This window comes from Trifolium pratense, linkage group LG6 (genome assembly GCF_020283565.1).
Source record: "Trifolium pratense cultivar HEN17-A07 linkage group LG6, ARS_RC_1.1, whole genome shotgun sequence".
Classification (NCBI taxonomy): domain Eukaryota; kingdom Viridiplantae; phylum Streptophyta; class Magnoliopsida; order Fabales; family Fabaceae; genus Trifolium; species Trifolium pratense.
This window is the reverse complement of record NC_060064.1, coordinates 14127879-14143851: the sequence shown is the minus strand read 5'-3', so window position 1 is coordinate 14143851 and position 15973 is coordinate 14127879. Positions and strand designations below refer to the sequence as shown.

Sequence of the window (15973 nt, the reverse complement as noted above, 5' to 3'; positions counted from 1 at the left end):
TGTATTTTTATGTCATTTTGTACTTACAACAGCTAAATTTGCCAAACACTTTAATTTTATTCTACTAACTTTTTAACTATAAGCTACCAGCTATAAGCTAGCTTATCAACTATCAGCTAACTTATAACTTATTTTTACCAAACAGAGCCTTATTTCTCCGTCTTATTCCTTAATTTTCATATAATTTTTCCTTTTTTATAAAAAAGAATTTACTTCATTATTTTATCTCCAATGATATTTCTTCCGATCTCATATATAATTTTTATTTTTTACTTTTTTTATAAATCATATACAGTAAAAAAATTTTGCTTTTATACGAGATCGTACTCCATAGATAATAAAATATTAAATGAGAAGAAACAAAAACTTAATTTGATGAATTAGGGTGAAATGTCCTCAATGGTAATGCAAGATTTAATTATTCCAAAAAAATCCCCCAATTTACAACTCTGCGAAACTGCTCAGAACACTGCACCCCTCCCTAAAACAGAGGGAATTCTACTTCTAGATTTCCAAAATTCTTCTTCCTTTTCTCATTTTCCTCACACATTCGATTTCTTCAAACACAAAAAATTCATTTTTCCATTAAAAAGTGATTTTTTTTTTGCTTGTGAAAAATTGGGTTGAAGTGCGAGAGGAAGATGGCAGAAGAGTCGATGTGTTGCAGCAACAGTTTTGAGCTGAGCCCAGATGAAGAAAGGATCATGATCAGAGACATTGCGATTTCTTCTCAAGCTAATACCAAAGAAGGCGACACTTTCTTCATCATCACTCAGAGGTTTTTTTTTTTTTGTTTTTTCTTTTCATTTTGCTTTTAATTTTTGTTTTTTTCAACTGGGTACCCAAATCATACCCAAAGTTCGAACCTTTTTTGGTTTTTGGTTAGATTATAAAAATGTTTGATTTCCTTGGGAAAATGGGTTGTGACCAGAATTTGGTTTTTTTTTTTTTTTTTGCTACAAAATTTGGGGTTTGCTTTGTTTTTTATGGTGATTTTGTGGTTAACTGTTGGGGGAGATGGTAGATGGGTTTTATTTAGCTTAACATTGCAATAATCTTAGACTGGTTTTAACCTAGCAGTTAATGATTTTGTGGCATGTCTTTGGTAGGTTCTTATGTACTCTTTTGATTCAATATTTATTTTGAACATTGTTGCAACCCTTTTCTAACAAATACCTAGCTTGGCTTCGGTTGTTTTTGTTAGAAAGCTGTGTAAATTGTAATGGCAGTGTCACTGTGTTGTCTTATCCCCTTGTTTGTGTTGAGTGGTTTATTGAGTTCTAATGTTATGCATTATGAAATTAGGAGGTACTAGATAGGGTTAAATATAGGTTTTTCGGTGCAGTTGTGGATACTTCTTCAAGATCTCAATTCCCTAGGTTGCTTTTTTGTTGCCTTGACTTGCATTTTGCCTGGACTACTATAGTTCTGATTTGATGGTTTTGTTCGGTTCTTTAACTTGTTTGTGTTTGTTCCCCACACATGCGCGTGGGGGATGAGAGTGGTTGCTGTGTTCTAGTATCGAGAGGACTTTTAGTTTTACTAGAGAAAGCTTGCCACACTACTATTTCCCTCGTACACTTAACGGAACCTATAACACATAATGATTAGGATAAGGGATTTGTAACATAATGTTCTGCATAGTTACAGCAGCAACAACACCACAAGGACCATTCACATCCACCTAATATGATTCCCACTCACTTTTAGGACCTCAAAATCAACAACCATTATCAAAGTTCAATGTAAATATATGTAAAGAAGCGTGGGTAACTTCTTCTGACAGTAACGTAGCTTCCACCCCATACCCCCTAAGATTCAATTACAAACTCTACACTTGCCCCTTGACCTTATTCCCATCATAATTGCATCACAGGAAATGTTAAGTTGCTGCAGCAAAAAACAAAGCATAGAAGCTACTATCAACATGAACAAAATATTCAAGCTATTGAAACCGTTTACCACAGCAACAAAATCCAAACAGCAGCCACATGTAAATACCTATAACTCTTGGAACTTCAAATTGTCATGACGAGAACCACAATTTTTGCTGCAGCTTCTGTCATCATTCAATCTTGTGACCACTTCAAATAATCTCCTCTTGCGAGGTATCTTAATTCAAGTTTCAGAGGGTTGTTGTGTTTGGTGTTGTGGTATCTGGGAAACCACAAATCAGTTGTTCCTCCATTGCCCGACGGCGTTGGTGGTGTGGTATGAGATCTTCAAGTGGTTGGGAGTGGTAGTGGTGATGTCGCCGAATCTTTTTTACTCTTTGATTACTTTATAGATTTAGCGAAGTCTAAAAAGGCAAAAAAAAGGCTTTTTGTTGGTTTGGCATACGGTGCTTTGGACTATTTGGAGAGCTAGGAATAATCATATCTTCAATAATATGATTAAGGAACCTATGGAGATTGTAGATGAGGTTAAAGTCCTTTCGTCGAAGTGGAGCATTGATAGATTGCATATTTCCCCTTGCCTCTATTATGAATGGTCTTGGGACCCCAGTAGTTGTTTCAATCGTTAGCTTGTTGTGCAACATTTCTGGTGTTGCTTCCAATCTTTTTGTGCCGTCTGCTGCCTGTTTTTTGGCTGCTCTTTGCTCGGTTGCGGTCGTGCGTTGCTGGTGGTTTTGTGTGAGGTGTTGCGGCGGTGGGGTTGCGATCCAGGTTCTGTTGGGTTTTGTTTGGTGGTGTGCTTGCTGTTTGCTCTGTTTTTTCGGTGCCTGCAGTTTTTATTTTGTGTTTTGGTTTTTTCCTGCTTAAGGGTTGTAGGTGTGTTGTTACTCCCCTGTTTTTTGAGCCTTCATTGAAGCTCATTTTTATTTGTATTCGGCCCTTTTCCCTCCAAGGTATTTCTTATGCCTTGGGTGTGGTTTATCAATAAATTTGCTATTAAGAAAAAAAAAATAACCTGCAGTGAATGATGCTGTTACTATATAGTTTGTCCATTCCACTGTTAATTCACTGCATGTCTAAGCACCTTTATGGCCTTATCCTTGCTTCTTGATCCTTCTACAACGGCTACCTTACCGCTATTTATGCCTCCCCTATATTTAGTTCGAATTCATGTGTGTTGCATTCGTAAAACTCAGCCAATTTTTGTCATACACATGGTCGACCTCCCTTAAAATCCCAACACCATATCTTAGTACCAACACCATACCAGATTCAACCCAAACACTGCCATAATCTTTCTTCTGCTTCACCTTTAATTTTTGTTTTCAACACTGCAGGGAACCTTGATTTTCTCACCTTATCGCCATTCACCTATTTATTTTCAATGCTTGTACCACTTGCTTAGAACCAAAGCAGCATCCTCAAAAGAGTTAGCATACTTTGGGACATACAAATTATTTAAAATGAAACGAGTTTCTTAACTATGTAAAAGCAATTAAATTTGAACTTCTGTTTCCAGAGTAGATTTGCCTAAAAACACTTTAGGAAAAAAACTTGTGACTGGTGTACATAAAAATATTACCCCTTACTTGATAGTGTTGACGAAGAGTCCAAAGAGAAACATTTTTTTTAATCATCGACAATAACCCAACTACATCTTGAAATACAGTGCAAACATACTTCATTCTCTTATCATTGTTTGGTGGCAATAGACTGATTGGTTGGTTTAGTTTGAATGGCATCCACAATATGTAATTACACTGGATAAGAATGAGCTTTTTTCTATTTGTTTCAATGCAGATGGTGGCAACATTGGATTGAATATGTGAACCAAGACCAGACAAACCCTTCTTACGATGGATCTTCCTTTCATGAACATAGCGATTTGGCCAGGTCAAGTTCTTTAAAGAGGCCAGCTGATATTGATAATTATGATTTGATAGATAATACCGGACCAGAGGACTCTAGTACGGGTATCGAAATTCATGATACACTTCTAGAAGGGCGTGACTATGTATTACTTCCCCAAGAGGTTTGGGACCAATTATTTAAATGGTGAGATTGTTAGTTTTTCACATATGTCATTCACGGTTTTCCTTTTGGTTTATTAAAAATATGCAATTTGGTATAAACTTCATATGACTAAACCTGTAACTGGTTTTTAATATTAGATGCTTGACTTTTTTCTTTCCTTCTCAAACTAGGTACGGCGGCGGACCTACATTGGCGAGGAAAGTTATTAGTTCAGGACTTTCCCAGACAGAATTTGCAGTAGAGGTGTATCCTTTACGGCTTCAATTACTTGTGTTGCCAAAAAATGTCCAATCCTCTATAAGAATAAGCAAGAAGGTATAATATCAAAGGAAGTAATGAGTCATGATAAATGCATCTTTAAATTTTTCTGCCTTTCCTTTGCAAGTATTATTCAATTTGTACATGCTACATCTACCTTAGAGTTGACATATTTATGGGCAGGAAACGATTGGACAGTTACACAAGAAAGCGTGTGAAATATTTGATCTTCAGTTAGACCAAGTAATGACTTCTCATTCCTTCTAGAAATTCTAAGGGCTTGCTTGGTTTCTGTTTTCCTATTTTCATTTTTTTATTACAAAAATGTCACATTGTTTTCATTTTGTTTTCTGTTTCCAAATATTTTTTCTACAAGAAACAATGAAAATAATAAACAATTGTTTTTAGTGTTTCCTATGCAAAACTATGAATATGGAGAACAAAGTGAAAGTAAGGTGATGTTTTTGCCATTAAAAGTCAAAATGAAAACATTAACTATATCCTAATTTTTTGAAACTGTTTTTCTGTTTTATTCAGCATGTAGTAAAAAATAGATATGTATGTTGTAGGTGCGCATTTGGGATTACTATGGCCATCAGAGGCATGCCTTGATGAATGACATGAACAAAACTCTAGATGATGTCAATCTACAAATGGACCAAGATGTGAGTCTTCACCAAGTTTTGTTGTAGGAATTTTTGTATTGCTCTTACTTACATTTTACATTTTAATACTGTTGTTTTCCTTTTGATTAATGACACCATTCATACAGATTCTTGTTGAGGTGGTTAACATCACAAATAACACAAGTTTTGCTCAAGAAAATGGATCAGCACATAGGGAAACAAATTCTGTTCTTGTGGAGCCTTCAAAATTTGCTGGTGGCCTGTCTACCAGCAAGGGTGCATCTAGAGGCAACAATATTGAACTTTCTTCATCTCAGAAACTAAATTCTCCGGTCAGAGATTCGGAAAACCCTTATGGAACTCTTGGTGTCACCACAAGAGGTTCATTCGGTGGTCTCACTGGATTGCTAAATCTTGGCAATACTTGTTTCATGAATAGTGCAATACAGTGCCTTGTTCATACACCAGAATTTGCTAGGTACTTTAGGGAGGACTATCATCAAGAGATAAATTGGCAAAATCCACTCGGCATGGTGGTAAGTATCATTTAAAAAGCAGCAACTTGTTTCCTTTTCTCTCGATATTCTTTTATGTGGGTTAAAGTTAAACTATATGGTAAGAACATGGTTTGGAGATAAAGAATCATTTCGAGAATTCATTAAAAGTTAAAACTTGATATATAATAAAATTAAGCATATCATGGAACAATTATTGCAAAAGCTTATGCTTTAGAGTGAAGCCAGATGAATACTTTTATGTCTGAGACATCTCCTTATGCTAGAGTCTTTTGGACTAGAACTACTCATATAACTCTTCCCCGGGTAGTTCCCAATGTTTGGTACTTTCTATACTTTGTGGGTGCAACATCTACAAATTCGCTCATGATCGAGTTACAACCTATACGTGCAAAGTTCACTCACCTATACTTATTTTCTACTTATTATTTAGAAGAATGGGGTCACTAAAGATCAAAGTTTTGACTACTTGGTCATAGAAACTATGATGTTATGTCATGAATCAAATATGATGTCCCAGTGTACAATTAGGCCTAAGAGGAGTGTTGGCAATACTTTCTTTTCAACAGTCACTCTCTTATTGGTCGGAATCAATGTGGGTCCCTCACTTTGGAAATAGGTCCCACATAAAGTGGTGAGACGCACATGAGTTTCACCCAATCAGAGAGTGAGTGTTGAAAAGATAGTGTGCCCCACTTCCAATAAAATGTAAAGGAAGTGCTTTATTGTGTTGATTCTATTGTTCCGTTAATATTTTAGTTATTATCTAGGGTTAGATTTAATTTTTAAAGAAAAGAATGTTTGTGTTGTAGCTTGTGGTATTATTTGTATAGGAATTTTTTTTTGTCTTCTTTAGCTCAGTAGCATTTATGATTGTGACGACTATTATCTTGGTTATAAGAAGATCACTCTGTCTATGTATTGTTTGAATGAGAACAATAAGATCAATCTGTCTACATTTTGTGCATTATTGTACCAATCCTTCAATGACTTGGTCTTGGTTTGGTTGGGCAATGTTTTTATAATCAACCCTATGTGTAATTTTTCATGGTTAGAGTGAAAGGGGAAGGCAATTGAATCCCTTCATACAACTATTAAAATGTTGATTATAAAAAAAGGGAAAGTTTTAATACAAAACTATAAACTCGATGTTCCAATAGAAGAACCAAAAGAACCTTGAGCCAAATCGTTATGAAGGATTTAGATTTAAATTGTTTATATATGGATTTAGATTCAAAGGTTTAAATCATTATTATTACTTCGTTTGGTTTATGAATTATGAGGTCAATCCCATACAATGGGTGAAGGATTTATTTATTTATGTGGTTGTATAAGCTAACTGTTATGATTACAAATTACTGCACTTACATGAAATTTCCACTATGTAGGGTGAACTAGCCCTAGCATTCGGTGAGTTGCTTCGAAAACTATGGGCACCTGGGAGAACCCCAATTGCTCCTCGGCCTTTTAAAGCAAAGCTTGCTCGCTTTGCACCTCAGTTCAGTGGGCACAACCAACACGATTCTCAGGTTTGCTTCTTGAGAAAATAGTTTACCTTCTTCAACTTCCATGATGTAGTCTGTGATAGCATTTGTTTTATTATTTTATCAGGAGCTTTTAGCATTTCTACTGGATGGTCTCCATGAGGACTTAAATCGTGTAAAGCACAAACCATATATAAAGTCTCGAGATGCTGATGGCCGTCCTGATGAAGAAGTGGCTGATGAGTATTGGGCAAACCATATTGCTCGTAATGATTCCATAATTGTTGATGTGTGTCAGGTGAGTCATTTTAACATGTCTTGAGTCGTGATTACTCTTTGTTCACCTTTCTTTCTGTTTGTTTATACTCCGTGTACATATCTGATTCTGACTTAAGCACAATTTAAGTGGTCTTGAACCAGAAGCATGAACTAAGAAAATGCTCAATTTGTGCATGAGTTAAACTTTGGTCTTTTGATTATCCATTTAGAAATTGTGTACGATATCTGTTTGCATTTTATATGTTCGTAATCAAGTACACAATCCCAGATTTGTTTCTGATAATTCATTTTACAGGGACAATACAAGTCGACTTTGGTTTGTCCAGTTTGCAACAAGGTCTCTGTCACATTTGATCCTTTCATGTACCTTTCCCTGCCTCTCCAGTCCGCCACCAATAGGGCCATGACAGTGACGGTTTTTAGTTGTGATGGTTCTACCCAGCCATCTCCGTGTACAGTAACTGTGCCCAAGCAGGGACGGTGCAAAGATCTCATACAAGCACTTAGCAATGCTTGCTCATTGAAGCATAATGAGAGGCTAGTGCTTGTGGAGGTGTGTACCGTACTAGAATAGAGTTAATTATATGTATTGGAATTGCATTGTATACTTTATTCTAATTGGATATGTTATATTGATGTCCTATTCACAGGTACGGAACCATTTGATCCATAGATATTTTGAAGATCCTCTTCAATTGTTGTCCTCAATTAAAGATGATGACCGTCTTGCCGCATACAAGATTACAAAGATGGACAAAAACACAAAGTACCTGCAGTTGATACATCGCCGCAGAGATAGTGACTCACAGACCATTTCAGGATGGAAACCGTATGGAACACCTATTGTTTCAGTGATCTCATGTGATGATACAATCACAAGAGGTGACATACAAGTACTAGTTAATCGTATACTCTCTCCTCTTCTATTGAAAGGTGGCAATGCAGCTGCTTCTGCTGAAATCAACACAGTGTCGAATTCAATAAATAAGGATACTACCGTTTCAAAGGCAACCCAACTACCAACATTACCTCTACTATTGGTAGATGATAATAATGCTTGTATTGATCTTTCAATGGGAGAGGATAAAGTAGTTAAACTGTCACCATCATCAGCAAGAGTTCTAGTGTATATTGATTGGTCTCAGAAGCTTTTGGAGAAGTATGATACTCATCCACTTGAGACTTTGCCAGAAGTTTTGAAATATGGCCCAGTAACCAAGAAAGCTCGTACCGAACCTCTCTCCTTGTACACTTGCTTGGAAGCTTTTCTGCGTGAAGAACCTTTGGTGCCTGAAGATATGTGGTTAGTTCGTCCTCTCTCATCTATCGCATATATGCTACTATTTTCTTGTCTTTTTCTCATGCTTCACAAACATTCAAATGGACTAGTAAATAGTAATTAATCATTGTTTGCTTGATCTCTTTATGACCTGTTTAAATTATTTTTATTTTATCTCCCATAAATATAAACTAGTTTGTACAATAAGAATCTCAGAGAACTTGTGACTAGTAACACAATTCATGTTTGAAGAGTTGTTTGTAGTAAAGTTATAGTAATCTCCTTGAATATGCTAACACGTGGATACATCATCTTTTACTCGTTTACATGGTCAGCTGTAGAGTTGTTAAATTAATTTAATTTTAGATTAGTTTTGATCTAGGTTCTTTACATTAAATATGGGATGGTTAGTCTTTAGTATTTTCAAGATTTTCTAAACTAGACCCGTTAACAACAAAACATCACATAAGATAGCTTAATCACAACATTATTAGCATCTCAAAATTTTCCAAGATATATTCAATTTAATAAGAAGTCCAAATATGGATCAAAACATTCAAATAAACTCGAAACCTGATGATGCAATCCCAAATTACAGTAGCAACGAATGGAGGAAAACAAAGCAATGGTGAGAATAAAGAGTATTTTTTTTTATAAGCGGTGAGAATAAAGAGTATATAATGTATATTGTTTCTGGAAATCAAAGGAAAATACAATATAGGATGAAGATCATATTGTCCACAGAGTTAAGCTCCTTCAGAGTTCAGAGAACCAATGGTCTCTGCCTCTAACAGACTGTATGATTCTCTTTCAAGTCCCCCCTCCTCTCTCTCTCTCTCTCTCTCTCTCTCTATCTCTATCTCTCCTCCCATCACCTCTATAACAGATTTCCACTACACTGTTTAACTTCTCTCTCAATCTGCCACGTGGACAATCCCACCTCGTTCTTTCCCAATCCCACCATTGGTTACTGGTATAGAGGGTTGCTGCTGCGCTAACAGCCCACATTTCTCATATAGTGTTCTATCAAAACGCTCATTTTTCGTAAATCCGAGGACTTAAAACACATCCACGGATGATATTTAGCCTTGCTAACTAGTGCTCTATTTCTTCTTTCTTTCATGCACATTTGTATTGAAAGCAGCTTTGCTTAATATACGTCCTTTATTGGTTCCTTCCTGTTTTGAAATTCCCGAAGCTCAAATACTGCACAACACATGTACTAGAGTCATGCTATTGATATGATTCATGTGAGCTCTAACTACTCCGGTTCTCGTTTTAACCAAAAAAACAAACTAAATTACTATCTTAAGAAAGTTTTCAAAAATCCTGAATCAGCAAAACATTACTCTAGAACAGTTGATCGAGATATTGTTGGTTATTTGTATGCATTCTTTATTCATATTCCTAGTGTTATATCTTTCAAGCAATTCTATGAGTCTTGCGAGGTGCTCTCTTCATACTTCTTTGACCTTCAAATATTTTCCATATTTGTCGCTTTGCATTCAAGCTTCTACATGTTTTTCTTGTTAGCTCTTATATTGCTCACCGATCAATCAAACGATTATGGAAAATTGTCCTGTTGCAGAAGTAGTTCTTATATCTTCTTCCTATATACATATATGTTAGATTGAATGCACGATATTTGAATGTCCGTTGCTAAGATTTTATGTTTTAAAATCTGATATAGGTACTGTCCTAAATGCAAAGAGAGACGGCAAGCAAGCAAAAAGCTTGATTTATGGAGGCTCCCCGAAGTTTTGGTAATTCATTTAAAGAGGTTCTCATACAGCAGGTCAATGAAGCATAAGCTGGAGACATTTGTTAACTTTCCCATTCATGATTTTGATTTAACAAATTACATAGCCAACAAAAACAACTCGCAGCGTCAAGTATATGAACTCTATGCCCTTACGAATCATTATGGTAGTATGGGTAGTGGGCATTATACTGCACATATTAAGGTAAAACGACAAACTATCAATCGTTTGAAAGTTTATTTGACTTTTTGTTCTTCCTTTTAGCAACATGGCAGCAGCCTGACTGGTATTTTTGGAATATGCAGCTTTTAGACGAAAACAGGTGGTACAATTTTGATGATAGTCACATATCACTCATAAGTGAAGATGAGGTTAATACTGCCGCCGCCTATGTTCTATTTTACCGGAGGGTGAAAACTGACGATGAAATTGTAAGCAACGGGGATTAGTCTTCCATGTTTGCTTTTAGGCATTAAATAGGTTTTCAAGAACATGTCTATTTATGAAAATTCTTAGGTAATATCAGGTGTATGTCTCAATTCAGACATTTTTTGTATAATGAAAAACACAAAGCTTGTTGATATGAGAGTTTAGTCAATGAAATAATTATAGATGTACTTGTTCTATTTTCCAATTTACTCTTGTTGTTGGAGTTCCTTTGGTGCAGATCAGGTGAATATTTGATCATATTACTACAACACTCAGCATTATTACTAGTTGTGTTTTATGTTCTTGGAGCCAAGAATGGGAATAACATTTGTTCTCAAGATGTGAATTTTTTCTATTTGGTATTATGAGGTGTGCAAATAGCAGAATGGTGATGGTTATACCATATAATTTACACTTTTTTTTAGTATTAACCATCTGGTTCTCAGTGGAAACGGACCCCAGTAATCCAGAGTTCGGTCGTGAGGTAAGTAAAGTCTGGCAAAAAATTGTTCCCACCAGGTATAATATTTTCAGATTCGGTTGTCGACATGCCTAGTACGGTTGAGCTCATTAAAAGTTAGTCTTGGAAATGGTTTTTGGCTAAGACAAATGGTGATCACCGTCTATTATACGAGTATACGAGTGGTGTGTTGAACCTGTGGATTGTCTCTTCAGGATTAGTCTTTTGAATTTGAATTGTTTTTTTAAAAAAATCTGCTTATTCAAGGTGAAACTATTATGATGAAGTTGGTGACAAGCTGCATAATTATATACAATGAGTGGTTGTGGTGTAGCTTGATATAATAGTTTTTGTGAGTACGACCAAATGCAGTGTCTTTGATCACGTGAACATGTAAGAATATCTCTCTATTGCATGCCAAAAGTGTGACTATTACCAAATGTTCAAATGTGTTTTGTATATGAATTTCGTTGTTATACATTGACCGGATAAAAAAAAAGCAAAATATATGAATAGACCTTATTCCAAATACAAGATCAGCAATACAAAATCAAAATGTTATGCTTTTTTCAATTCAATTATTGTATACTATAGGATAGGATAAAAATGGTTATGCTTTAAATGAAAACGATATGTGTTTCCCATAACATTTCCACGTACCACCAATTACATGCACTTGCACTTAATTTTCCGTCTTCTATTCTCCTCTTCTCATTTCATTTCATTCCACTACTCTACTCTATACATTGTACACATTGCCTTGCAAGTTATAAACATTGTATCATTAATTGCCTTTCCTCTCCAAAGGAGTTAAGTCTAGCAAAAGAAAAGTACATACATACTTTATACTTTCTAGACTATTATTCTAGAGCGTTGAATATATGTTTATAAGTGGGCCGTCTTAGGATCAAGAGTTGGATCTAACTCAATCTGATAAAACTGATTTATAAGACGATAATTATTTCTACTTTATAAATATATATTCAGACGATCTTGCAACAGATGTGAGACTTCTTATCTGGTCGAGACTCGAGACAATCTTCAACCACACACTATTAATTTGCACGCCTTAATTGATTGCTACGTTTGCGTCATCACTTACTTTTTTTTTATAATATGCGTCATCATCTCCTTGGTTCATTTCCATTCAAAAAAAAATTAATCTCTTTGGTTCATTTGATAATACATGCATGTATTGTATTTGTATACTTTGCATATTCTTATCCAAATGAAGTAAAGAAGCTCCCTTTTATAAAATGGGAATGGAAGTATATTTCATCAAACGTATTTGCGTAACGACACTTTTATCATCACAAAAATAAATAATCCACATCTAATGTCAGCTTTAAACATCTTTTTCACTAACAATAACAAAGAAAAGATGATTGTCCCAAAAAAAAGAATAGATGATATATTCTTGGTGTGCGATAATGATCTTTTTCGGAAGTCTCTATTGTCAAATTATTGGGTATGGCTAAGTTAGGCTAACAGCTATATATGAGTTGTTTGTAGAAAAAATATTTCTAAATATATCAAAATTGCAAATACATTTTAGTAGTTTAGATCCTCAAATTTTTTTAGTAGCTAACTAGTCATCAAATATATTTTTTTGTTGATCAATTTAACCAGTAAAATTACTAGTGTTAAGAATATAATTTTCAACATATTCAAAAAATACTATGACAATTAATCACATTATTTTTTTGACAATGAATCACATTTTTAAATATCAAAACAATTGTTTGCAGATAAAGATATTATGGAGATTTAAGAAACTCAATATGTTCAACCGAAGCAAACTATTTGAAAGGCCAAATAGGCCCAAACCATTATGGAGATTTTAAAGAGTCCAATGTCTCCATGTGGAGAAAGATGGCTTCTCTTCCTTCCATACTCTTTTTTCCTTTCCAATTTTTATTTGTCTTTGAATAAAAATTTTGGAACGTGTTTTTTAAATATTTTTGAATTTGAACTAGAAAAACTTTGAAAAAAATATTTTGAACTTTTTATTCAAGGTCATAAATGGAAATTTGAGGGGGAGGGGGGATGGAAAAAGAGTCATAGGGTGGGAAGAGAATTTTTGTGGAGAAAAGTATTTAAAAGGCCCAATAAAAACCCAAAGGGAGCATTTTTTTTTTCTTTTGTTCATAACATAATTTAAAACAATATATTATTAGCTTTATAGAGTAATTTAGACCATGTCTAAAAAAAAGAGAGTCATTTAGATCAATTAGAATTTGGGATTGATTCTTAAAGAGAATAAAAAGTATTTTTTTTTATATAAAGAAATAGTACTTTTTATTATCTTTAAAAATAGGTTCAAAATTTTATTTGATCTAAATTGCTCTATAAAGTTGATAATATTGTTTTAAATTATATGTTATGAAATCATGCCTCGCATTGGACATTTTATTGGGACTTTCAAAATATTTAATTTGTTTTTTAATAATAACAACAAATTCATGTGAATAAAAAAAGAAAATATTATTTGACGAGTGAACCACCACCATCTAAGTGAATCTTACCTCGTTCAGGTTTCAACAAGTTAGAAGTGAGGCGGACCTAAATGTGGTGAGCCAATAAGCCTCTTTAATTTGTCATCGTATCTTAACTCATATTATTCAATATTCATGATTCATGATGTGGTTTTTTTTTTTTTTTTATAATTTTATTAGACTGAGGGACTAAATTAAAGTGATTATAAATTACAGTGTAAAATTGAAAGAATTAAAAATTACAAGGACAAAAATTCAAGTGAATCCTTTTTGCAAAAGTCATTTGCGCAAGCCTTTTTTAATTAAATAGCAAAGGTTGTTACCACAATTTAAAATCAGGGTTAATTCAATGAATTTGTAGGCCTAAAGAAAACATTGAAATGTAATTTACTTAACTGAAAGATAATGAAATTTTATTTTTATCAAAGAATAATAAAATTAAATTTCCTTTCAAAAAATAAAATAAAATTTACTGCTTACACATACTCATCCGTTCCTTAATGCATGTCGTTTTTAAACACATTATTTTGTTCCTTTAATTTTTATTTATAATCCTTTAATAGTTTAAAGTTATACTAGTTTTCTAATTATACCTTTATGTCTTATTAATCATCTTACCCATTTTCTATAAAGTGCTTATAAAGATTTGAAAAGTTTAAAGATAAATTTATTATACATACTCTCCGCAAGACTTATTGTCAATCGCACCAGGACAAGTTTTACTGTATCTTTTGGCATAGATTTGATATCCTCTACATGTAAGTGTAGAGCAAATAATTTGAATCAAGTAGGCAAATTTAGATCAATATTGTTTTAAATATATATATATATATATATATATATATATATATATATATATATATATATATATATATATATATATATATATATTACAATAACTCAACTAGTAGAAATGTTGAAATTGTTAGATTAGACGTCATGATCGGAGTTTGAAATCTGATTCCTCCATTTTATGTGGGTTGAGCTTTCAATACTTACCATTTCGGCTACAAAAAATAATTATATATTACGACATAATTCCTTGTTAGAACCATCTCAAGTGCTCTAGGGAACTCTATTGCATGCATTTGATCCCTTCACATAAAATCATTACATAATTGGCTGATATTTTTCCACACGCACATCCCAAAAGTACAAAGCCTTTGATTGACCAAGTTTTTTATATGGTGTTGCATGCATGATAGTTACACGTACACTTTGATTAGTGTTCTCAATTAATGAATAGAAAGCCCTTACCTTTCAAAGCATATAAAGATAATGCATTATAGAGTTGCAATAAAATTATGTAAAGACGGTGAATGATTCGTATTAAATTAGACAAAGAAAGACCTTAAAGACACATATTTTATTGGTTGAATGATATTGATTGTAAGGACTTGATATTAATGTGACACTTAACATTTAGTGTGAGAATGATCTCTTTGACCAACAACCTTTTGAAGAAATATGACTTAAGTGGGTTTCAATAATAGACTCTCTTTATTTCACATATGGATATGTTTTAGCAACTTGAAAGATAGATAAAATGCATTCCTTCGAGATTGAGAGTTAATGTCTAGTGGCTTGGAAGTGTTTGTTTTGATGTTTATATTCGGTGTTTCGCCAGTATTTCTGTTATGTAGTTCATTTTTTATCGGTCTATATTCATCTTGTGCAGAGATAAAATGCATGCTCTCAAAGTAAAGAAGAGTCTTACTACAAGGACAAGTGACAAGTATAGGAGGATTTTTGTTTGATTCATTTTTAAGTCATTTTTCATTGCTTGGACTTAATGAAGCTAGTGTGGAGTGCAAAACAATGTGGGATAAAAAGTAGTGTGTGAGAGCTTTTTTGTTTGTTTGGTTGTTTTTGAAAGATACAAACTTGTGTGTATGATTTGGTAGTATATATATTATTATATATTTTTTGGTGGGAGTCCTTTATGTTTTTTTCATCATAAAGTGTTTTTCACAAAAGATGGTGAAAAAGAACGATGTCTTCTCCTTGCTATTGCACATATTATTGAATGAAATAAGCACGATCGAAAAGTAGTCAAAATTTCCTCTTGATATTGATGGATTTAAGTTTGTGTTTTTCTTTCACTTCAATTAGAGTATTTTAAGATAAGTGAATATACTTTACTTTATAATGGAAAATGAATAACATGATTCCTTGAAATATCGACGATTGAAATTATATGTAAATGCATAACAAATCAGAGCTTGAAGATTTTATGTGCAGTTGTTGCATTCTAGTGGCCGATCAAACTAACACTTCGATAGATCTAACAACTTTGCAACAGCTGCATAGTTGAGTTTAAAAAAATCATGGCAGTTGAAATCTCATCAATAATTTTTACTTAATTTACACCCTACCCACTTTGGACAAGTCAAAGAACAAATCCTAACAATTGTGGCCAATGAGATTTAGTTTTTGATCCGAGGAGGTTTGTAGGACGA

The 15973-nt window shown here is 33.7% G+C and overlaps 1 protein-coding gene across 1 annotated transcript; it reads left to right on the top strand.

The window, feature by feature from the left end:
- The first annotated feature begins 347 nt into the window (after positions 1 to 347).
- On the top strand, positions 348 to 10764 carry LOC123888246 (ubiquitin carboxyl-terminal hydrolase 5). The gene is made up of 12 exons (XM_045937224.1): positions 348 to 778; positions 3696 to 3950; positions 4100 to 4244; positions 4371 to 4430; positions 4757 to 4852; positions 4960 to 5349; positions 6717 to 6857; positions 6940 to 7110; positions 7387 to 7644; positions 7742 to 8394; positions 10061 to 10334; positions 10436 to 10764. Exons 1-12 carry the CDS (start codon positions 642 to 644, stop codon positions 10577 to 10579), a joined length of 2724 nt encoding a protein of 907 aa, XP_045793180.1. The 5' UTR covers positions 348 to 641; the 3' UTR covers positions 10580 to 10764.
- Positions 10765 to 15973: the final 5209 nt, after the last annotated feature.

Excerpts from the sequence above, each read along its gene's own strand:
- LOC123888246 (XM_045937224.1), top strand. The coding sequence starts at position 642 with ATGGCAGAAGAGTCGATGTGTTGCAGCAACAGTTTTGAGCTGAGCCCA. Across the intron at positions 3,951-4,099 it reads TGGGACCAATTATTTAAATG|GTACGGCGGCGGACCTACAT; the intron begins GTGAGATTGTTA and ends TTCTCAAACTAG. Across the intron at positions 6,858-6,939 it reads ACAACCAACACGATTCTCAG|GAGCTTTTAGCATTTCTACT; the intron begins GTTTGCTTCTTG and ends TTATTTTATCAG.